The sequence below is a fragment of the Numenius arquata genome, chromosome 8 (genome assembly GCF_964106895.1).
Source record: "Numenius arquata chromosome 8, bNumArq3.hap1.1, whole genome shotgun sequence".
Taxonomy (NCBI): Eukaryota; Metazoa; Chordata; class Aves; order Charadriiformes; family Scolopacidae; genus Numenius; species Numenius arquata.
The window spans coordinates 43,079,582-43,103,162 of NC_133583.1; the positions used below are offsets into that span (position 1 = coordinate 43,079,582).

The window sequence follows — 23,581 nt, forward strand, 5'->3', positions numbered from 1 at the left end:
CGGCCCGGCGGGCGCCTCGGGACCCGCGGAGGCGAGTGTGTGGTACCCAACGGCGGGGCGTCCCCGCCCGGCAGGCCCACGCGTACCCCGGGCGCACCTCAGGCCGCGGCGCCGGACCCACTCCCGGACCCCGCCACAGCCCGCCCGGGGCGCGGCAGCACCGGCAGCACCGGCAGCAGGCCCCACCCGCCCGCTGAGGGGCGGCGCGCAGGCGCGGCGGTGCAGCGCCCGCCCGCCCCGCCGCCCATTGTCCGCGCGCCATGTGACCGGGGACGGTTACAAACCGTTCCTCCCGCCCCTCCCGCCGCCGTTGTCTGTGCTGAGTCACGGCGCTGCCCGGTGCTGCGGGGAGCCCGGCGGTCATCGTCGCTGTCGCCGCCGCGCCAGCCCTTCCCCATGGGGACGGACGGCGCCCGCGCACTGCTGGAGCGGGCGGCCACCCTCACCCTGCAGACCGGCAACCTCCTCAACTGGGGCTGCCTGCGCAAGAAGTGCCCGGCCACCCCCGGCGAGGAGGTGAGCGGGGCGGGCCCCGGGGCTCCCCCTCAGGGCGCCGCGGCGGGGGGCTCGCCCTGAGGCGGCAGGGGTGGCGGGCGCCTGCGCGGCGGGGATGGGGAGGCGGCGTGCCGCGGCGGGGGCGGGGAGCGCCGGGTGGCCCTCCCGGTGGGCGCGGAGCGTCCGACCGATCGAGGCGTTATGCGCAGTAGGGCTGGTTTTTCTGGCGGTGGGCAACGCGGCCTGGTGTTCCTCACGGAGGGGAAGAGGGTTTAATTGCCCCAACGGCCTGGGGCCGGGCCGCGCCTGAGGGAGCGCGGCGGAAAGGCAGCGGGCTGGCGAGGCCAAGGGCCAGCCAGGACAAGCCTCACTAGCAACAGTCCCCCCCACACACACACACACCGTGCCCCCGGAAGCACTTTGCTGTCTTTTGGGTTTTTCTGAAGAAGCCAGACCGCGTTTCTGCTCTCGGGGAACGAAGAATTGAAAACGCTTGCAAGTTCGAGTACTGTCTGTGATGGCAAAGGGGACCCTTGATACTTCCTTGGCGAGAGGAAGATATGGCTAGGTGTGAGCTTGCATTACAAACGGTGAACCTTCTCTTTTCCAACCTGAAATTAATTTTAGTAATTTCGTCGTGATGAAAGGTCTGAGGAAAATTAGTCATTTCTGTTTAATTTAAATATAGCCGTTGTTCTTTATTAGAAAGTTGAACAAGCTTTTTAATTACCACTTTAAAACTATTACCCTTAGCAGTATGTATCAACACTTAAAGTTATCCTGATAAAATGGCTGGAGATCCTGCGGCCATGAACTTCAGAACCCCGCTGTATTCGCTGACTTGTCATGACACAGTAATCTGAAAATAGTCATTTAATCATCAGAAGAACTATGAGTTTGGCTGGTTATTGCTATGTAGTGGCTCTGCTGATAACCTAGAAGTTGGTTGATTGCATATTAACCATGCACAAATGTAAGAAAGGTGACTGGGAGGATGATGTAATGAGAAGGAAGAATTCATCATACTTTTATTTAGTAATAACTGCTTCTATTTGGCCTGGTTGCTTATTCCAACATTCTGTGATCTGTGTGAAATAGGGCTAGACTCTGTAGCAAAGAGGTAGTGGTATGGTACAGGCACCCTTGTGTGAGTAGTTTCTGGAGGGTTATTAAATAAAGAGTGGCTAGTGTGCATAACTAATCAGTTACGGTATTTTTAATTCATTTATTTACGGGGAAATCTGTGTTTAAACATAAGGCTGCCTGCTTTCCAGAGTTGCTGGAATTCCAAAAATAAATAGTTGGTATTAATTGGAAGAAATTGGCTTTTATCTCTTCTATTTGATGGTGTAGTTACTGTCTGTATAGTTCTCAGTGGCAGATGTAAGCTAAAGTTTTGCAAACTATGAACCCTAACATTAGGAGTTTGGGGTTGTAGCTGTATTTGGAAAAGCTGGTCAAAGCACTGGTCAAGTGCACTTTTCACATGTGTTGAGGGCAGTGGAATGGTGCGCCTGGGAGAGAGAGGCTTGTGCATACTCACTGTGCTAGAAATATAAAGTGTGGCAGTTGCAAAGTAGCAATATACAGAATATACATATTTGGCACTGTCTCACTTTCTTTCAGAAAGGAAAAGATAACTTATAAGTTGCATCAAAATAGGCTAAAGAGTTCCAGCATTGTGGATAACTATTTAGTGGGCAGGAATAAATTCTTACCTTTTTGATTTAGTTATCTTTTTCATGCCATTTTAAATGACTGGGAAAGAATGTATAGAATTTGTGCTTACAAAGTATTATTACTGTCTTAAACTTTGTGAAATCCGGTTTCATGGGTGGGTGTTGTCTTCTAGTTTGTGCATAGCATTATGAGCTCTCTGAATTAATGTCACAGGAAAATGCTATTTAATGGTACAAAAAGAAGGTATCCACATAGTTATAAAATACATTGCTAAAAGTGAAGTAAAGCTGCAGCTCATGAAAGTGCTCCATACCTGTGGCATATAGCAGTCTCAACAGTGTATTTATTTAGCCTGCAGGGTAACTACTCCCGAGATGTGTCAGAGGGAAACTAGAGCATTGATTGGTAGAGCTGAAGCGCTGGTGCAATATGCAGTGAATTAGCTGATTTAGACTTAATAGTTATGCCTTATTAAGTTCAAGAAAATCCATGATCAGAATCTTAGTTATGTTTATTTTGCAGGGGTGGATGCAGGAAAAATGCAAGTGTGGGGTAGGATCTGAAGATTCCCCCTTCAGTAATGGAGGACTTAAAAGCATTAGTGGTTTGGCACAGTGGAATAGGCAGGCAGTAAATGAAAAGGGTCAGATACACCTTGGAAAGAGAAGTAATTGATATAATGAGTATTTAGTGATTGATTGTAATGTCTCATTTCTAACAGTGTCACAGCACGTATGCTATTATCTGACTGCATTGTAACTTAAGAATCTCTACACAAAAAAAAAAAAACCACAACACCCCACACCCTAGTTCTTGTTGCTTAGCATTGTTCTTGCCTTTAAAGACGGCATTGGTCTGAGAAATAATTGAAGTACAGTGCTTGTATTACTGCTAAAACTCTGTGAAAGAGGAGAGGGAAATATTAGAGTAAACTAGTTTGAACAAGTTTCAGATGGAAGCTACGAAGGAAGAATCTTCTGTGGTTGAAGGAATGGTGTCATGAGTTCACCTGTTCAGTGTCCTACATACCTGTGAATCGTTGTATTTCTGTGCAGCGGTAACATACCTACGCTTCAATATGAAACAATATTTTGTAGGTGCGGGACTGCATTCAGAAAACGCTGACTGAATGGAGCTCAAAGATTGGACAAGACCCAAATCAGGTAGGAGAGGTGTTATGCATGGTATCCATGTTACATGTAACCAACCATATATTTCTCTGTTTTCACACCTTTTAAAATATAAACAAATCTATGAAATTTCTGTAAAAGTATCTGCAGCTCCAGATATCTTAAAAGAGTACTTCTCATACACCCTTTCTTTTTTTTTTCCTAATATTTAGAAAATCTGGAGAAGTTAAGAAATACCAAAGTAAAGAATCCTGTTGATGGCAAATAAGGCAATTCTAAATGAAGTAAATGTCCTGGTCTGTAAGATTTCAAGTTAATTGTTGAGGCAATCACAAAAAAAATAAATAAATCTGTGTACTGTAGAAGTTTGGTAGTGTGCTTGTAAAAACTTAATGGAGAATTATCTAAACAATGGGGATGACAAACTAGGTAGCTGGAAATCATCCTGTTTGGAGAGGAACTCTGAAGTGTAGCCTTGGTTGTCTCAGAAATATTTCTGAAGATGCTGAAGCGGCATTTTTTTTACTTGAGGGCTAAAGACTTCCACATAATTCTTAAAACCACAGTCATGGACATCTGACATCAAGATTTTGGTGTATTTGCCTGCTCCTCTTTCAATATTGCTTCTGAAATTCAGCAAAGGAGTAATTGGTTTCCACTAGAAAGAGTATTTGTTCTGTGAAATACTGGCATGTTTCATTTAAAGCCCTAAGTAACTTTCCTGACCATTTTTTGGGGTTTTACCAGTTCTTGTGTAATGGTGGCATCAACTGCCATTGCTACATTCCACGCTGGAGCATGGCGAGGCAGTTATTGCTGAATGATTTGTGGAACATCTAATGATTGCTCAAAAAAATAACAAACATTTGTCTCTAACATGTAGTGATCCATTTCGAGTTAATTATTTAGTGTAAGGTAGGTTTTACAGTCAAAACACGTTAACTGCATAATTCCAAATTCTTTTATGAGTTATAATGGTTTCCAGTAATTAAAAAAACCCAAAACTTTAATTTAAAATGCCGACTGTATGGAATAACTTGAAGACTTACTTGAGGGTTTTTTGGGAGGGAAGCAAAAATTACCAAAGACTCCTTGGTTGGGGATGTGTGTGTGTATAACACAAGGTCTCCTGTAGGTAAGAACTTCAAATAAGTTACCTTGTGCCATCTGACATGAGATGTCGGCTTAGTCATAAGTGAGGTCAGAAGGTGAAATCTCTGAAACTTTGTTAATTTTTAGTTTCAAAAATACTGTTTTAGATCTGTATTTTACAGCATTTTCACTGTAGGCTTTTCATAGACTTTACTGAATTTGCACAATACTTTTATGCAAAGATGTTCCTACCCGGCACCCAAACCCCCTAATTCTGATAGGGGTTTTTTTCAGCTGGTCATGAGGCTTTTTTTAAAGGCAGTTTGAATTGGCACAGCAGAAAATCAAAACGCTACTAAATCATATTTCAAAAATTCTTATCAGTAATTTGTAATTTTTATATTAGGGGCATATACATATAGAGCCTTTCATATAGCTTCATTTTCCTGACCTCTCCTCAGAGATCAAGAAGTATTGGGTTACTTTCTTTCTGTCATTGTTGCATTTTTATATTGTTTTTATTTGTAACTGCTGTAAGCTTTTAGGCTTTTTTTTTTTTCTTAAATTACTTAAAAACATTCTTCCGGAACTTACTGTCTCCTCTTGAAGAGTTATTCCTAAGTCTCGTGTGCTTACTACAGGAAATACTGGAGGTTCTGGAATGCACTGTAGCTCAAGCTATAGAAAAAATAAATCCTGAAGAAAGGGATGAGTTGAAAGTTTCAGGTAAGAGCATAGTCAAAAATCTGGTGGCATAAAAAAGTTTCATATGCAGTCATTAATAGGATGTTCATATGTGTAATTTTTTCCACCGTGTTTTGTAACTGCAAAGTCAAATGACATCGGTGCACACTGTCATTTGGGTAATCTAGAAGTTGGCTAAGAAAGACTTGAATTCATGTTTCAGGTTTTAAAGCAGCTCAGCATTTTTCTAATTTAACTTGTCCCCTCAAGACATTATAAATGTATTTTATGAATCTTTGAGTTTTCTGAAGCCAAATATTACAGATAATACTGCAATTAAGAAATAGCTTTGGAAGCACATTTATTTGCATAATTTTTCCAGGTTGAATATGATGAACTTGAAGGAGGCAGTCCAAACTAACAGTAGTACATTTTGAGTCTCAGTAAGTTGTGAAGAGGTCTGTTTGTACTGTTATGTTTGGGGTTTTTATACAGGTTGTTATGGTTATTGCTTAGTGTCTTGATGCTTAAGTCCTAGCTTTACAGCTTATTAGATCATCTAACTGCATGATTTCTTATTCTGAGACTGTACAACAAATTTGAAATTTAAGAGAACAGTGCCTATATTGGGCAGTCACTTTTCAGAAGGTTGTTTTTTTTTTTCCTCAGTTTTTGAATTGGTGTATATTCCAAGAACCCTTTGCCCAAGAACTCATAAGTAGCGTATATAGCAAAAGTAGATAGCTGTATACGTAGTAATAGCTGGCTTGATTAGTTATTGATTCCAGTTTCTTTGAAAATAGCAAAACTTTTCATCGTTGGATCAAACTCTTCATCAATCAGAGATGCAGTTGACCTCGGTAAGTGTGAAACTTGAACTTGGTAGGGTTTCTTTTTTACCTCAGTACTTAGAAATAAAATTAGAAGCTTTTCCATCTAAGAGGTGTATTCAGTGACTGTTAGAAGTATGTTCTGTTTTCCTATTGAGAGACTTGGGTAACCAAGTCTATTTACACTTTACTCAGTAAACTTACTAAACGTGGGTTGCTGTAACCTTGGGTCCACGAACTCCAATCTGACTCCTTGCTGCACGCAGAAGCAAGTTTTTATTCTTTCTCCCAAAACTTGTTACAAAGTGAATAGCATGTGATGTTTTAGCAACAATGATGCAATAGTTCTTACCAGTTGTTGTAGTTGCTAGTTGTTTTTGACAAGATGAATTTAGCTACTAACTTTGCAGTATTTTAGAGATTATTTAGGAAATAAAACAATGCTGCAAGCAGATGATGAAATAGTTAAGTTTTATTGAAAATACCATACGATGGCTGTACTGATACATAAAGTTTTGTTAGCCTAACATAGAAGTAATTGTGAGCAGCACCGAACTTTACCACTTTGGAAGATTGTTGGGCGTAAGGGGTTACCAAAGAACAGAGGGCCACATATCATTCTTTTCTTTTAATGATACCCCAGTTAATAGCCTCTTTATTGTATGTTGTAGTTCCATTTGTTAAAATGATAGATAGACTTGATAGAATCCTCCCCCACAAGAAAATAATTTCTTTAGCTAATTTTATTCTTTTTGCATCTTTCCTAAAGCTCAGTGATACTCCAAGACTTGTCACTTCTCTTTGGCAATTTAAATCTCCATATTCAGTGTGCTTTTAGTTTTAATTCCTTACATACGTATCAAATAGTTATCCTAGTCCATGCCCTGTACTTGAATTATAGTTCAGAGTGAAAATTACAAATTTTGGAAGAAATTGAAAGTGAAAAAATCAAGAACTGTATATCACCACTGTCTTCAGAGAAAAATACAGTTTTAACATTGAAAAGGAGAAAAAAGCTTCATGCTTACTTGGGTAGTGGGGTTTTTGTTGTTGATTTCTTGGGTTTTCCCACAAGACCTACAAGTGAAACTTGTCCTTCAGTTGCATCTTTGATTCTTTGCTGAAAACATTGTGTTACTATCCTTGACTGCTGATACACTCGAGGTTTCAAGTGGTGAATGGGAAGCTAGCAGAGTGAAGCAGGAGGTGTGGGTTTTGCAGAATTTGAAGAGTCGTGCTGCTTGTGTTTGTATCTCACAAAAGATTTTGCAGTATCTCTGTTCTTTTTCCGCAGCGTGTTCTGCCCTCGGAGTTGCTCAGTTAGACTCTGTCATTATTGCCCCACCTCCTGTTGAAGATGGAACTAGCCTCTCCTTGGAGTATTTGCAACCTTATTGGCAAGAACTTGAAAATCTAGTTCAAAACAAAAAGATTGTTGCCATAGGGACCTCTGACCTAGATAAAACACTGTTAGAGCAGCTGTATCTGTGGGCACAGGTGAGGACGAGCTTCCGACTTGTAGCATTTCTAGGACAGAGAAACTGTTGTTTTGTTGGCTGCCATGTTGTTCTAAGCTTCTGTTATAAATGGGTTTACATGCAAAATATTAATTAGCCCTGTTATTTTCAGCATCTTATGGATGGGCACAATCCATAAGGTGGGGGGTGGTTCAAGGTCGGGGAGGCTCAAAGTGTGGCTGTCACTTGTTCAGTGCTTTTATACGTATGGACCAGCAAAGGCTGGAAACCACAGACCTGTTCAGTAGCAGGTTCTTTGAAGTACTGAAGGTTTGAGTTTTGAATGCTTTTGTATTTAGGAAGGAGTATAAAGAGTACTCTTTCTTAAACCTTCAGATCTATTCCAGTAAATCTGAAAACATAGCTGTTGTTGCTTTAAGCTGTGTTGTGAATGGAGGGATTTCCCCTTGGAAAAACGCTGCTTGAATGCTAAGCTTAAATGCAAAGAGGAACCAGCTGTGAATGAAGTGGCACAATGGTTTTTTTTTTTCTCCAATATGACTAATTGCCTCTTAATATTTGAATGATGGAGATCTGTACTAGTGTGTGCCCATGCTCATGTAAGCTTGTGGATCTACAGTTTCCATATTAGTTCTTTGAATACTCCTCTTATGATACTTCTTTTGTGGTATGTGGACATACTGTATCTATATAAGAGGTCCTGCTGAGAGTCCAGATTTGTGCTCCTCGCTGTTTTGTGTATTCTGAGAGGAGGGTAATTGAGGGGATAAATGACCACTTGCGTGGCAATAATGAAAGCAGTTTGTGATGAGCAGAGAGTCAGTGAAAGAGTACCTCTTTTAACTTAATCTGATTTAGACACTTACCTGAAGGCATAGAAGACTGCAAATTATATGTACTTAACAAAATTTTTTTTGGATTTTTTTACTTGATGTCTTTTTCAAAGTAACATCCCTATTATGTTTTTACTAGGGAGGGGAAAAAAGCCTAACCCCCTGCTGCTGTTTAGGGAGCACAGCAGACAGGAAGCCAGAATGGGTTAGTAACTCATCTTGGCTGTGGCAGCACCTGAAGTTAGATCTATTCTTGTTTTGGGCTCTGTGCTGATGTAGAAGTTGCCTGTTCAGCATCATGCAGAATTAATTACCCTTGTTCAGACCTCAAAACAATGGTCAAAAGCAAATTGTTCAAAGCAAAATTTCTGTTGCAATAGAGGGCATGGGGGAAACAACTAAAATAAGTACATTAATTTTTTTTTTCTTATAAAAGTATTCTGTTACTTTCAGGTGAAACCAAGTAGTAATCAGGTGAACCTAGCTTCCTGTTGTGTGATGCCACCTGATCTCACAGCGTTTGCAAAACAGTTTGACATACAGCTGTTAACTCACAATGACCCAAAAGGTAAGGCCTTCCCAGATAAGTTAACAGACGACTTCTAAATGCATTTATTCAGTACAGAATTTGGAATAATCTTCTCCAAACTTCAGACTTTGCTACATTTGAATCCTGAACAAAGGATTCCAAAAGTTTCTCCTCTATAAAATATTTCTATTAAGTTCCTGCTTTTGCTTCAAGAAAGGGAGGGAAAAGGCAGTCTTCCAGCTTGGATAGTCTCTTGAAATTGTTTTAATCAGAGAAAATAAAGTAAATAGAACAACTAACTAATGAGAAATTTGTATTACATATGTTTAAAAACCAGCTTATTTCTACAAAACATAGAATGAAATGAAAGTTGTAATGCTGAAGGCCACTAAATGACAAATGACAATCTGCTTGCCTAGAACTTGTCTGTGAGATATCTTGCATAGAAATATTGATGGTCAGTTGATTTCTGAGTAGTTCAGTAATGTTAGACCTGTTGTGGTTTAACCCCAACCAGCAACCAGGACTGTGCAGCTGTTCACTCACTCCCCATTCCCCAGTGGGACAGGGGAGGAGAATCAGGGGAGAAGAAAAGGAGGCCTCATAGGTTGAGATAAAGACAGTTTAATAGAAAGGTAATGGAAGAGAAGATAATAACAGTAATGATAAAAGAATGTATAAAATAAGTGATGCAATACAGTTGTTCACCACACGATGAGCCCGTCCTTGAGCAGCAGTCGTGGATTCCTGCCCCCCCAGCCAACCCCCATTTATATGCTGAGCATGACATCTATGGTATGGAATATTCCTTTGGCCAGCTTGTCCTATCTATGCTCCCTCTCAGCTTTTAGGGGAAGCTGAAAAAGTCCTTGACTTAATATAAGCATTACTTAGCAACAACTAAAAAAAAAAAGTGTATTATCAACATTATTCACATACTAAATCCAAACCACAGCAGCTACTAGGAGGAAAATTGACTCTATCCCAGCTGAAACCAGGACAATATGTAAAATCATTACTTGTTAAGCAGAATTATTTTGAAGTAGTGACTTAAAATAACATTATTACAAAACAAGTTGGTGCAAATTCTTTATTCTTTACTTGTTTTGTGCAGTGATTCACTTAGTAAATGATTGAGGGACTTGGAGGCTTTCCTTTAGACTATAGAACTGTGAGTTACTAGCTCCCTATAGTAGTCTGGGATATTATATTAGTTTCTCTCAAACATCCTCTGATCTTCTTCACTATGATGATGCCTTAAATATCTTGCTGAAATTGTGAGAAGACTTAAACAATATTTTGTTTATTCCTTCCCTACATTCTTCCTTATGACCAACTATTCATGATGATTATACTTTTATAGTTTCTATTTCTTCCCATTCCTCCCCCCCGACACACACAAATAAGAGGTACATGAAATGCTATTTATGAAGTACATGCTTTATAGTACCACTGTTACAACTAATGAATTTCATCAGTGCTTGGGCCTGTATCAGCACTGCTCTGGCAGCATGCAAGATGAATTGCCATTCAATCCGACAATTTCCATGTCCTGCGAAGTCCAAAGTGTAACTTGCAATTTAATAAATACTCTCTATCAAGAGTCATGAAATGAAGATGATGGTTTGGATAGAAAACAAAGTAAGCAGCGATTCCTTTATGCATTGTTTGCTAAGCTTAACTTTTCTGTAATGGTCAGCTGAACACTACGGAGACTGTCGTTTGGGTACACTCCTCATCAAAGAGATTGTTCCCTTGACTGACTTGCCAGAGGAAACTAGGAGGATTTTTACTTGCCTTCCTTTTCTGCTTTGTGGCATTTAAGCCTGTTTTTCTTAATGCTTTCTGGGCTTGCGGTTACTATGAGGCTAGTTATGGGAGATGCTATAAATAATGAGCTTCCAGTGACTGCAGAGGTAACTGAGAATGCTCAGTACTTTGCTGATTTCAGGCTTATGCTTTACTCGCCTCTGGTCTGTCTAGCCAGCTTCTCAAATTTAATGTTCACTTTTTCCTGCTAACGCCTCTGCTGATCAACTCCATTTGATATTATAGAAATCTCAGTTAATTAGTTTTGTGGGAAATACTCAGTGTTGCAAAAACAGTGTCCTGAAGATTTCTTCTGTAATATTCAGCTGCTTTTACCCTACGTGCGTTCTGGAAGAGTGGATCTGTGGAATATCTGGCACTGCTTAAGATTTTTGACTGTAGGAAAAGGCTTCTCTTACTAAGTATTGCTCTTTGCAGCTGTTTACATGATATTATTTAAAGCATGAATATCCCTTTTTAACTTCAGAATTACTTTGTGAAGCAAGTTTCCAAGAAGTTCTTCAGGAAAGCATCCAGAACACGAAAGCACACGAGTGGATTCCTTTATGGCTTCTCCGGTATTCAGTCATTGTTAAAAGCAGAGGAATTATCAAGTCCAAAGGCTATATCATGCAAGCTAAAAGAAATGCCTCTTAAAACACTTTTTTTTTTTTTTTTTTTTTTTAATGGCTTACTGTTTTAATTTCTTGGGGATGGGGGAAACCTTGCTTTTTTTTTTTTTTTTTTCATAGAGACACTTTTACAGCATTTGTGACAAAGACCAAAAGTTGTAATTATTTGGTGTGATGTGAGCAGGACTGTCTGCAGTGTTCTAACACTATTTATCTTTCTTAACCTATTGACCAGTTCATTTAAAATATGAAATATTTTGGGTTTGTTTGTTTTCAAATGAAATTCTCTAGAGAAACAGTTTAAAATATTTTTCTTTGTATGACCAGTTCACTGTAAATTTTTCATTATATTTTAGCTGCCATTAGGTAGTATAGAGAAACATATATATTTTTATTTAAAAAAATAATAATTTCTCTTAAATAATAGTTACTTATCTGGTGGATTCATAGATTTCAAGCATTTGAGGACTAGTTTTTATAGAAAATTGTCATCTTTTATGAAAAATTTCCCAAAAAAATTAAACTGGTATCTCATTACTTGGTATGTATATATAGGCAAGTCAGCTGTTTAATTTGTGTGGATGGGAAAATCAGCTTATTTTTAATATAGTGTAAAAGACCTATATGATTTAGAAAAAATGCATCTTCCAAATTACTTTCTGACTGTTACTTGAATTCTGCTGGCTTCTTTGTGCCTCAATATGCTGTGCTTACTGTTTGCACAAGTGTGATGGCATCTGTACTGTTTGAAATAGAAAATGTATTATTGTGTGAATGTTTAAGAATTGAAAACAAGTGATGAAAAGAAATATGTTAATCAAAAATTGAACTGTGCCTGTTATCTTCTCAACTGTGGCTTGTTTTTTCGATACTTGTGAACTACACAATCGGAATTGGCCAAGTCAGAACAGATAGTAAGCGTTGAAGCTGTTCGCTACAGGATTGTGTAAAATGGATGGATGACTTCTTTTTGGGGTTGCCTTGGAAACTTTGTTACTTGAGTGCCATGCAGAAATGATGCAAGGGTTAGCTTGAAGTTAGGTCTATTTCTGGTTGGCAGTAGCTTGGCACACTGGCTTTTGAAGCCTAGAGAGATTGCTGCAGCTAAGGCAAGGCTTCTGGTTTAATGTAGTCTTTCTATCGAAAAGGCCTTTTCATTTCCTTGGCCTTTAAATCAGAACAGATAGCAAAAGCTCAACTTGTAGTTCAGCGGGAGCTTGATACTGAGTATCTGAAATGCTTATTTGTGTTTTGATTTCGGGTAGGAGCAGGACTTCATACTAGTAGTACTCATTAACTTAGTTGTACATATTTTGAGCCTTGGACTGTAAGGGAATGAATCTTCACCAACATCTTTCAAATTCTGTCATGTAGGCAGCTAGTGGAATTAGAATGTCTGTAGGCAATGTCTAGAGAGTCAGCTTCCCATAATCCATTCCACTAAAGTAAAAGATTATTCTTCTTCAAGATACCTTTTGAGTCCTCAAACATCTTATCTGTAGGTGGCAAATACTGGGAAATTCTCCTGGACTACTTCAGTTCTTTTGGTATGTGAGAGAGGGGAGGAACTGGAACTAGTAACACATCAATAAAAGTTTGATTTTATTTTTTTTCTCCTAATCAAAATTTAGTTTCTTTTTTTTTTTTTTTTTTTTAGTGTTGGGTCAGTGTGTATCAGAGTTCCAAAATTACATGAGTTTCGTTTTAAACTTGCCTACCAGCTTTGAGTTGTGTGCTGCTGGTGATTAACCACTATCTGTAAGTTCTGTGTTTGGCTGTTGACATTCTGTATTGTATTACTCGCATGTGTGCTCAGTTTTATAAATTGAAGTGCTACGAAACAAGAATTGAGCTACAACAATGTATAGGCTGCTCCGATGGGATAATTGTTTATTTCCTTTCTGTAAACTGTTAACAATTTGCTTGCTGTAGAAAAGTACCCCTTAAGACATGATAACTTTAAGACATAATCTTATTTTTCTAGAGTCGCTGATAGTGTAACGTTATCAGGTTGCCTCGTTAATTTTGTTTTGTATCAAAGTGGGAGAGGTGGGATTTCCTTTCATGAGAAACTTGAAAGTTTGAATTAAAATTTGAAATTCTTGTAGGCTTTTACTCTGTGCCTGGTATGAATTCTCACCTTCTCAATAACGGTGTTTTACGCTTTGTCATAAAACGCTCTGGGCTTTCATCATCTACTGGCCGCCCCAGCACTCTCCCCTGAGCTCGCTGCGGCAGGGCGCGCCGCCCTGCGCTTCCCGCAGTGCCCTTCCATGCGCACCCCGCACCCCGCTGACCCTTTCCCCGCACTGTTTGACCTGCCCTGCGGGGCCGGCACTCGGTGCTCCCGCCCCGCGACGCCGGAAGGGGCGGGCACGTCAGGCCGCGCCTGGCAAGATGGTGGCCACCAGGCGGGCGGCGGCGAAGCGCCGAGACCAGGCGGCGCGGCCCGGGGGAGGCAGCCGCAGTCCCTCCGGGCCCGCCGGCGCGGCGGAGGTGAGGGGGGCCGGGAGCGGGGGGGGGGGGGGGGCGCGGGCAGCCGGACGCCGTGCGGTGCGGTGGCAGCCGTCTTCACGCACACGTGCGGCCTCCCCACGAGGCCCTCCCCGGTGTCCGCAGCGGGCGGGCGGTGGAGCCCGCCCGCTCCATGGGGTCGGTGGTGGCGGTGGCGTCGCCCAGGCTGGCGGCGGTGAGCGGTGGCGGGGCAGGGGCAGCAATAGGCCCGCGTGCCGCGCCGCCCCGCCGGTGCCGCAGCGGTGCGGTGCCCTGCAGCGGCCGGCCCTGCCAGCGCCTGCCCTCGTCCGGGCTTGCAGCCGCGGTGGGTTGCTAAACCGTTTAACGTTGCGAGTTAAGGGTTAGGGTATCACTTGGGTTTTTTCCTTTGCGCTACAGTTACTGCAGTATTTCTCTAGGGCTTTTCCACTGCATAAATACCGATCATTCGTGTAGCGTGGATTATGTTGTTCCAACGTGGTTCCGGAGATCCTGATGTTTTCGAGTGTTTTTTCTTTCCAAAATTTTGAATTGCCTTCCAGGTAATTTACAAGCGTCATTGAAGGAGATTATACCTAGTGTTGCAGTTGCTGTGAGGCCAGTCTGTTCCTAAAACTGCTAAAATTGGTTATGGAAACCATTTTGGGGCACATTCTGCCAGTTGCTAGGCTTCAGTGTTTTATAGTAGACCAAATCTTTCAGTGTTTCTGAACATCGCTTCTGGATTTGCTTCCCGTGACAGCTTGCTAGAACTTTTTAAATTTAGAAGATACTTGTTTGTATTTCTTAATGGATGTGTGTGTTTCTTTTCCTGCCTTAGAGCAAAAGACAGTAGACAAACAGATAAGCGAGGGTTAACACTTTTTCCACATAGATAAGGTTACACAGGGACCTGTAATACTTGTCAGCTTGAGTAGATTTGTTTAAAAAGATTGTTAGTAATTTGCATAGCTATTATTTGTTAATGGCACGCTTTTTTTAACTCCTTTTCTAGGTGGCATCTGCTGAAACTAGTATTCCTGTGTCTATGAGGACTAGAAGAAGAAGTAAATCAATTCATAAGCCAGAGGTAGTTCAGGAATCCCAGTTTGGAGAGGTGGAACATGCAGAAACAAAGTCAGATGTCAGTGATAACTTAGAGATGCAAATTACTAGAAATGACAACACAACTGTTTATTCAGCACAATCTGTTGCTGAACGACAAGCTGATGGGGATGTGTCAGAAACAGAATCAAACTGCTCTGCTGTGTCTGGTCTTCAGACACCTTTGATTGTAAGAGTAACAAGGCGGCGTCAAATTGTAGTTCCTTGTCAGCCGGATTCTCCTGACAAAAAAAGACATGACAAGACAGCTTTTGTAAAGAAGTTAAACAGAATTCTGGATGAAGATGATACCTCTGAAGCTGAGTCTTGTTCCTCTGCAGTTTCTGGTGTCCAGATGCCCATTGTTACCAGAACTACAAGAACTACAAGAAGCAGGCAGAGCAAAAAGAAATTGCAGCCAGATACAGTTCCTGAAGCCCAGAGTGAAGATATTTCTGATGCAGAGTCGTGCTGCTTAAGTTCTCATACAGAATCATCTATCACTACCAAACGAGTTACTAGGAGCACGCAAAGGAAATCACAAGCAGGAAATATTAAGCAGACTGAGAAAGGAAACATAATTGTTTCAGAAGATGAGAATTTAATAGAAGACACTGTTAAATCTGAGCCAGTAAAAATGTCTGATTCTAGACCTGTCGCAGAACTTGTCTCTGACACAGACGATGCCTCCTCCATCGCTGAGAATAATAAAGAACCCAAATCACCTAAAACCAAAAGTTCTTCCAAATTTACCAATACAACCAAGAGTAAAGACATGAAAGAAGAGGTTTTGAATGATGTAACACCTACCAGCCTTAGAAAAATCAAACTAAGTGACACCGAATTACCTGGAAAAAAAGCAGGAAAAAGTAGACAGTCTTTTGGGGTAGACGATTCAGAGGAAGCGTGTGGCCAAATTCAAGAAGAAAACAGTAAAATACTTACGAGGGAGGAGAAATTAGAGCGTATGGATCTTTCTTTGACTGATTGCGTGAGTCCCAAACAATTTTTAGAATCCCAAGAGCAAATAACATCAAATGAAAGTAAAAAAGCTTCAGCATGCAAAAGAGCAGATGCACAGCAGTCTTTCACCCATGCTGATAAATTAAGACAGGGTGAGCAAGCTAGTGCAGTGAGCAGCTCACAAAAGGACATAGCCGTTTCACAAAGAACTGATAGCGTTGGTAGGTGCAGGATGCTTGAAATCAGTGTGGACAGAGGTGAAGACCAAACAGGAGAACGTGCTGCATCGGTATCCCACAGCAGTGACAGATCAAGCAATGGAAACGATTCTGTTGCGTTGTTCCTGAGCAAAGATGAAAGTGATGAGTCTGAAAATAGTGATGTGGCAGACATAGATGCAGTTGAAGAGAATCTGTGTTATAAAGAGGCGGGTAAGAGGACTCCTTCCCTCAAGAAATCCTTGAAAAACAGTTCAGTGCATGCCGAAGGGCTTTTTGTAATTGATACTGAGCCTGGCATGAGTTCCAGCCAAAAGTATTATCTAGATCAGGTAGACCAAGCTAGTGATGCTGAAAGTAAGCATGAATGTAGTGAAAAAGGTGAGGAATCCTCAGATCTGGAAGAGGCTGAAGAGGAATTGATAGATGAAGATGAGAAAGATGAAGATGATGATTTGTTGAAAAATCAGATTGATGTGTAAGTATCATCTTGGGAATAACTAAAGAATTTGCCTTTCGTTAAAGCATACACATAGGATATGATGCAGAATAAATAAGGGAGGAGTCTCATTGCATAAGTCATTAACATGGAAAGTGGGGATTGCACAGATTATAAAATACAAATACAGTCCGTAAATTCAGGGTTTGGTTTTTTCCAGTTTTGTATATAGCAGAAGAGAATTGGCATCTGGAGGCCTTAATTGTGTTGGGCTTAAAAAACAAAATGTGAAATTGGCTTAAACTGGACAGGCTGACCTAATTGCTTATTCAGGTCACGGTTTTCATAATGGTTGATTTTTTAGTTTAGATATAAAGAACAAAACGTCCAGTAAATTTCTTACACGTTGCCTAATTAGATCATGCTTTTTAATCCTAAGCAGTTGCGTATACTTTTATGTTTTCAGTTCTTCTTGTGCTGTGGGATGGTGACACTTCCAAGTGAAATCAGCCCAGCATGGAATCATAGAATAATTGAGGTTGGATGGGACCTCTTGAGCTCTTGTAGTCCAACTCCTGCTAAAATCTTCCTATGTTTAAAGCATAATACTCTGTTTAGGCTAAATAAGTTTTATTCTTCTGAAAATATTCAGGTAGGCCCAGAGGTCTTGCAAAAACTTAGCCAAGCGTTCAGTGTAAAGGTATCATAAAAGATTAGTCACAGTTTAATAGAAAGTTGTAAAGGGGTTGTATTAATAACCATTCAAGCTAAAATAAATATCTGTTGTACCTCTTTAGATATTATTGTATTTCTCCATAATACTTTACAGCTTTTAAGCATTCTTGTCATCAAAAACCTTTTCAGTCAGCCACTGCACATTGTTGGAAGATACATTCCTTTGCCTGAATGAAGTAATGAAAAAAATGTGAAACATACTAGCTTAGAAATGTTTAATAACGTTATTCCTAGTACTGTTATACAGACCAGGACTTAAACTTTACTACAGTGAATTCTAGCTGCTTCATACTTTTTACTAAGAGTTGACAATATTTTTACCATTCCTATGTTTGTGCTTTTGTGTTTTGGTTTTTTTTCTCTTTAGCTAGCAAGCTTCTCAATCTATAGAAGGGTGCTAGTCATGAGTTCTTTTGGCAAGCCTAAACGAATTCAGAATTCAATTTTATAGAAGATAGTAATATCTAGGAGAAGAACCATAGAATGGTTTGAGTTGGAAGGGACCTTAAAGATCACCTAGTTTCAACCCCCCCTGCCATGGGCAGGGACACCTCCCACTAGACCAGGTTGCTCAAAGCCCCATCCAGCCTGGCCTTGAACACTTCCAGGGTTGGAGCATCCACAACTTCTCTGGGCAACCTGTTCCAGTGCCTCACCACCCTCTCACTAAAGAGTTTCTTCCTGATATCTAATCTAAATCTCCCCACTTTCAGCTACACTCCCTGATAAAGAGTCCCTCCCCATCTCTCCTGTAGGCCCCCTTTAGGTACTGGAAGGCTGCTATAAGGTCTTCCCGGAGCATTCTCTTCTCCAGGTTGAACAATCCCAACTCTCTCAGCCTTTCCTTGTAGGAGAGGTGCTCCAGCCTTAGAGCTGCAGCATTAGAGTTAATATGAAAGATTTGTGGAAGTCATTCCACAGGTACTGTTCTTTAAGAAGCTCTCACTTCATATAATGGCATGATTTCTCCCCCCCCCATCTTCTGTCACCTGTAAATTATGTATTTCTACGTACTGAGACTTAAAATTATCACAGAACTGAACCTAAGAGGGAAGAATAAGAAAAATATTTTTTCTGTTTATCTGTCTCAGAGGACAGTAGGTGGTTTAGCTGCGTGCTTGTTACAGTATTCTAATAATTAACTATTTCTCTTTTAGTTTACATCTTTCCAGCAGCATAGACCCTGGTTTGAACATCAAGAAGCTTGGAGGTTTATATATTAGTTTTGATGCAAAAAACCAGAAGCCTAGATTGAGTGCAGTTAAACAACTGAAGGAGAAGGACCAGGTAATGTGTTTCAGTTACTCCATTGCCTGTTACTATAGTAACACAAATGTGTCCATTTAAAAGGGTTGGCTTACTTGTTTTTAAAGAAGTATCCTGTTTTATGGTTTGTTGAGAATTTCCATTCTTTTTGGCCAAAGTGTAGTTTTACGTTTGGTTTTAATGGTAAGAATTTAAATATATGTGACACTCCTGGAACCAAAAAGCAGTGCAAATACCAGCATTATCTTGTAAAACAAAACGAAGTTGATTATGCCTGCAGTTTTGCCTAATGGTACACAAGCTGAAGGTCTGCTAACAAGATATTTAGTTCATAGCAAGAATGAATTTCAGTAAACAAAGGTCTGTACTGTCCCTAATACAAAATTAGTTTTATTTCAAAAGCACCCTTTGAGATATAGGAAATGTGTTATTTTCATCGAGACTGTTTTCTTAGGCTCATCCATGATAACACTCTTATTCTAGAGCATTTGCTACCTCCCTTCTTCCAGAGCGAGCCAACTGCTTTCCGTTGTTGGCCAGGATTCTGTTTTGAGGATCCCTACTACTTTTGTTGTGGATCAGAGAAGCTCAAGTATTGTATTACAATGCTTGCTTAGATTCTGCATGATTCCTTTAGTAGGTTCCGCAAATATAGCGAAGCAGTACAATTTGTATCAGTGAGATGAGTGTCTAACATTAAAAAAAATTCTTACAGCTCTTGCAGAAGAGTATAATAACTCCAGATTTTGAAAAAAAGGAATGTGTTCCACCCTTCAGGGAATCGCTTCACCAGCTAAAGAAGCAGCGCAGGGTAAGTGAAGAGCTGATAATGCCTAAAATAACACAAGCAGCTTCAGCAGAAAGCCCCATGCTGGAACTGTGTGCATATAACTAGTCTCACTGGAAGTGGAGTGGTGAACTGCAATTTAGTGTGTTCCTTGAGCCGTCCTGTGAAAAGCCTTCCTGTCAGTCACCAGGACAGTGAAGTGAAAGATGGTGTGCTGAGATGGTACAAATCTGTCATTAATACAGTGCTGATGACCTTCTCATTATAATGGTCATAAAATATGCTTTTTAAAGGAACAGAGTTACGTTCTAAATGCTTTATCGATCTTTTGGAGGGGAGAGTTCCCTGCTCTATCCTGTCCTAGTTGCTGAATGTAAATTTATTATTCTTGGTATTGCATCCTAGGCAGAGCGAGCCAAAACAACAGGTGATGGTTGGTTTGGTATGAAAGCCCCAGAAATCACGAGTGAACTGAAAAATGATCTTAAAGTTTTGAAGATGAGAGCTTCATTGGACCCTAAGCATTTTTATAAGAAGAATGATAGAGATGGTCTACCCAAGTACTTTCAGGTAAGGAAGCAGCGGAAGGTGGCATTGTACTGCTGAAGTTCTGAACAGTTGTTCTTACTCCCTGCCTATTTTGTAGGTAGCCTCTATGTTGATTTAATTTCATAGCTTAATTATTAAAGTATTTTGATTACTTGGCTGCAGTTTACAACTTCTTAACTCTATATTACATATGTGTATATGCTAGGTGTTTTCATTTCAGGTGATTTCATAGTACGGAACAAAGATCTGTCTTAATCCATATTCTAAACCCTCAGTGAACTTGATTTTCATTGCTTTTTTTTTAAGTAACAGCCTTTTTTAACAACTGCATTTATTTGTTGACTAGCTAATACAATTTGAAAGGAGACAGCTAGCTTTGTGATCAGCCGTAATTTCTGCTGCTGTAGCTCTCAGATTTGAGTTGGTTTGCATAAATAAAATAATTACTGCAGAAACTATAGAAATAGGCTTCTATCTACTTACACCTGTTTGAATAGTTATCATGCTTGAGGAAATTGTTTTCATTTCTCAAAATATTACCACTGTTCTCACTCCATGTATCTCCACTACTGAAGCGAATCATCAGAACTGGCTAACATGCTGGTTGGAAAAAAATGTGATGCGTTCCAGGATGAAGCCCTTGTATTAGAGCTGGATTAACTGCTGTGTAGCCATCGGCAAAACCGCCACAGTGACAGAGACGGCAAAGTGTTAGGATGTGTTGACGCAGCAGTCCAGTGTTGAAAACTCTGTAGTCTTCCTCTGTGTACTAAAAAATGAGACAAAAAAGTGACTCTGCGTACAAAACATTGCCTAATTCTTTTGATATTATGCACTTCTTAAGATACCGTTCTAGTCTTCTCAGGTGTCTTTACACGTGCTCCTGAGGATTAAAAAAAAAAAAAAAAGGCAAAATAATCAACATCTTGCTGTACAGTAACAATGTTTTCATTTCTGTTTTCGAGGTTGGAACTGTGGTTGATTCTCCCATAGACTTTTACCATAGTCGAATCCCTAAGAAACAAAGGAAGAGAACAATTGTTGAAGAGCTGCTTGCGGATTCTGAGTTTAGAAGGTATTTAAAAACTGTTTTGTAATTCTAATATTCTATCTGAGAGAGGAGTATTTTTAACTGTGCAACTTTTTTTGTGGTTTTTATTAAGCTTATATGTTTTCTTTATACTTCAAAGAAAACTTTTTAGTCTGTTTTAGCACTCCAGCAGTACTGCCGTTGAGAAGATCTAGGGGACAGGGGATAGTTAGACTGAGACAGCATATTTTTATATTCATAAGAGGGTTTTATCCAAGTCGGGTCATCGCTATTGGGAGCCACTCTTAAAAGAATGTCAGTGTTGAAGAGATAACGTATCAGCCCTATTCTGGTTCACTTCTAAAATAAGGGTCTGCACAGGCTTACACCAAAAACCAAGGGCTCTGATGAGTGATTTATACCTATGCATGCACTCTTTGTTGTTTAAAGACTGAATATTTTTTTTTGTCCTAATTGACATAAAAGTGCTGACTGTAATTCTATGAAAGTTGATATAATTTCATTTTATAAGCATGTCAGTCTGCCTCCTGTCATAGGAATCAAAATTGCTCTAGAAGGCTGGATTAATTAATGTCTGCCTAACCTACGATTTCTGGAGTAGATCCCTTCATTGATTCATTTTGACATGGGTTATGACATGATGTTAATCTGCACCTCTTTTTTCACATAATGACATACTTTCTTGGAAGTACGTCATTTGGGATTATGAGGTTAACGTTGTCAGGCGTGTAAAAATTATTAGTGTCGGGAAGGCAAGTTAGTATAGCTATTTCTTAACTAGTTTTCTGGCTTGACCTGATTTATAAGGTATTTATTAGAAGCTATTTTTAAAAATTAATGTCTTTGAAATTTGATCAGTTAATTTATGTTGTGGCTAATGAAGGGCTTTAACCAGATACTTCAGCATTAGTGCAGATATTTGTCAGGTTTCAGTGTCGCAATTAAAAGCCTCAGTACTGCTCGGTATGCAGTAATCTGTTGTGGTGATTGGTCCAGGTACCTAAGAATCTGTATTAGAGGAGCTAGCAACTCATATTCAGTAAGTATATCTTGTTCATTGTTTAGTGTTAATCTCATCTCAGCTTTCAGTCTCAAGCAGGGTAAGGTTGATTATCTTGAGTTTCCTGAGAAGACAGTATAAAAATGCACGTAATTTGTCTATAGCATTTTCAAAATGGAGGAGTCTTTGCACTATGAGCAGTAGCGGTGTTTTAGAAGACTGTCCAAAATGTGATTGCATATGCATTGAAGAACTCCCTGGTTATGCCAAAATTAAATTAATGATTCTTCAATCAAATTTACTTCAAAACAAATTTATCCACATTTATCATGAATTAAAGTGTTGATTTCCCTTTACGTATGTATAAATGTATAAAACTAAAGAAATCTGACTCGGAAAACATGAGAGAACTCAGTTTGGCAAATTATATATGTAGAGTACTTTCCATGTTACCTTTTCCTGAACTTTGATTTACCATGCTTAAAAGTAAATTATCTATTTTGTTCAGATATAATAAAAAGAAGTATCAGGAGATCTTGAGTGAAAAAGCAGCTTTTGCAGCAGGGAAGAGGAATCGGAAGAAGAAGAAATTTCACAATTAAGACTTGAAGAAAAATAACAAGCTGGAACAAGTTATTATAAAACTTGAATTTTACAGAATGCTTTGGTTGTGGTGGTTTTTTCTTTTTTAAGATTGCAGGTCGTGCAAATTGAGGTTTAGGGAATTCCTTGCAGTGGGAATTTGGTAGGGAGCTTTATCGAATTATCAGGTATCTAATTTTAAATTAATTTAGATTTTAAAATCAATTTTTTATTTAAATGTTTATGTAAAAAGATAATTATATGAGCATATTGTTAAATCTGAGCACAAAATCCAACTTCATGGATTGCGGTCTTTTCAGGCTTCAGTCTTTACACCAGTGAATTAGTAAATTCAGTTTAAAGTTATGTGTTGTAATTCATGTTGGCACCCATTGTCTGCCAGAACAAATTTTTCCCTGTCTTGTCAGTGGTGTTGCTGCCAATTCTGTAATAGAAGGTATTGAGAAATAGTTTGATTTCAACATTGACCAATAGGACTGAGAATGTCTTGGAATTCAGCATATATGTGTATATTTATATTATAATATAAATAATATATATAATTTATAAATATATACAAACACAATAAGATATATATTACATATTGTTTAATAGATAAAGTAAATATGTATTATTTATACATAAAATTGTAACATTCAGTCATACGTTGCTTTTATTAATATTTACCATTTGATAATTATTTAATGATCTTTCTGAAAATAACTTGGTGGTGGGATGCGCTATCTAGGGCGTACTGTGCAGGTTGTGGTCTGGCAGCTCATTTGGAATAGTTCTTCAGGTAAATGAATAGAGTGAGTTTGGAAGGCCTGTGCTGCCATTATAGAAGCAGAGGTGGCATCAGCTCAGTTCCGCTGTAGTGACGGTTCATAACCTTTTGTGATTGTCAGAACTGTGTAACTCAGTTACTGCCCCTTAGGTAGCAGGAAAGACGGATAATAGAAGACATAACACTGTCAATACATTTTCTTAGGTGGATTGGGTGAGATTTAGAAGTGATTATCAGAGTTGCTGATTATCAGTGGTGTTGATTGTTTTCTTACCATACAAACATTGAATTTTAAAGGTTGCAGATCTTGAACAAGAAGTGTGCTCTTTTCTGCTACTGAGAATGAGAAGTAGTTGTTTTTTTAAGCATTAGCTATTTGTGCTGAAAATAGCTAAAATGAAATGAGCATCGTGGTATATATTGATCATCAACTGAA

The 23,581-nt window shown here is 39.6% G+C and overlaps 2 protein-coding genes across 3 annotated transcripts; both read left to right on the plus strand.

Annotated features, from left to right (window-relative positions):
* Positions 1-322: 322 nt before the first annotated feature.
* On the plus strand, positions 323-13,306 carry GCLM (glutamate-cysteine ligase modifier subunit). Of its 2 annotated transcripts, XM_074152375.1 has the most exons (7): positions 323-516; positions 3,273-3,338; positions 5,039-5,123; positions 5,885-5,941; positions 7,206-7,408; positions 8,676-8,790; positions 11,048-13,306. In XM_074152375.1, the coding sequence occupies exons 1-7, from the start codon at positions 397-399 to the stop codon at positions 11,215-11,217; spliced, it is 816 nt and encodes a 271-aa protein (XP_074008476.1). In that variant the 5' UTR covers positions 323-396; the 3' UTR covers positions 11,218-13,306. The 2 variants fall into 2 exon arrangements, with proteins under 2 accessions (XP_074008476.1, XP_074008477.1); XM_074152376.1 differs by lacking the exon at positions 3,273-3,338 and having other exon boundaries at positions 397-516.
* Positions 12,860-22,434, plus strand: DNTTIP2 (deoxynucleotidyltransferase terminal interacting protein 2). The gene is made up of 7 exons (XM_074152374.1): positions 12,860-13,688; positions 14,680-16,427; positions 18,281-18,410; positions 19,105-19,200; positions 19,582-19,746; positions 20,691-20,800; positions 22,285-22,434. Exons 1-7 carry the CDS (start codon positions 13,590-13,592, stop codon positions 22,376-22,378), a joined length of 2,442 nt encoding a protein of 813 aa, XP_074008475.1. The 5' UTR covers positions 12,860-13,589; the 3' UTR covers positions 22,379-22,434.
* Positions 22,435-23,581: the final 1,147 nt, after the last annotated feature.

Excerpts from the sequence above, each read along its gene's own strand:
- GCLM (XM_074152375.1), top strand. The coding sequence starts at position 397 with ATGGGGACGGACGGCGCCCGCGCACTGCTGGAGCGGGCGGCCACCCTC. Across the intron at positions 517-3,272 it reads CGGCCACCCCCGGCGAGGAG|GTGCGGGACTGCATTCAGAA; the intron begins GTGAGCGGGGCG and ends AATATTTTGTAG. Across the intron at positions 8,791-11,047 it reads AACTCACAATGACCCAAAAG|AATTACTTTGTGAAGCAAGT; the intron begins GTAAGGCCTTCC and ends TTTTAACTTCAG.
- DNTTIP2 (XM_074152374.1), top strand. The coding sequence starts at position 13,590 with ATGGTGGCCACCAGGCGGGCGGCGGCGAAGCGCCGAGACCAGGCGGCG. Across the intron at positions 16,428-18,280 it reads TTGAAAAATCAGATTGATGT|TTTACATCTTTCCAGCAGCA; the intron begins GTAAGTATCATC and ends TTTCTCTTTTAG. Across the intron at positions 18,411-19,104 it reads AACTGAAGGAGAAGGACCAG|CTCTTGCAGAAGAGTATAAT; the intron begins GTAATGTGTTTC and ends AAATTCTTACAG.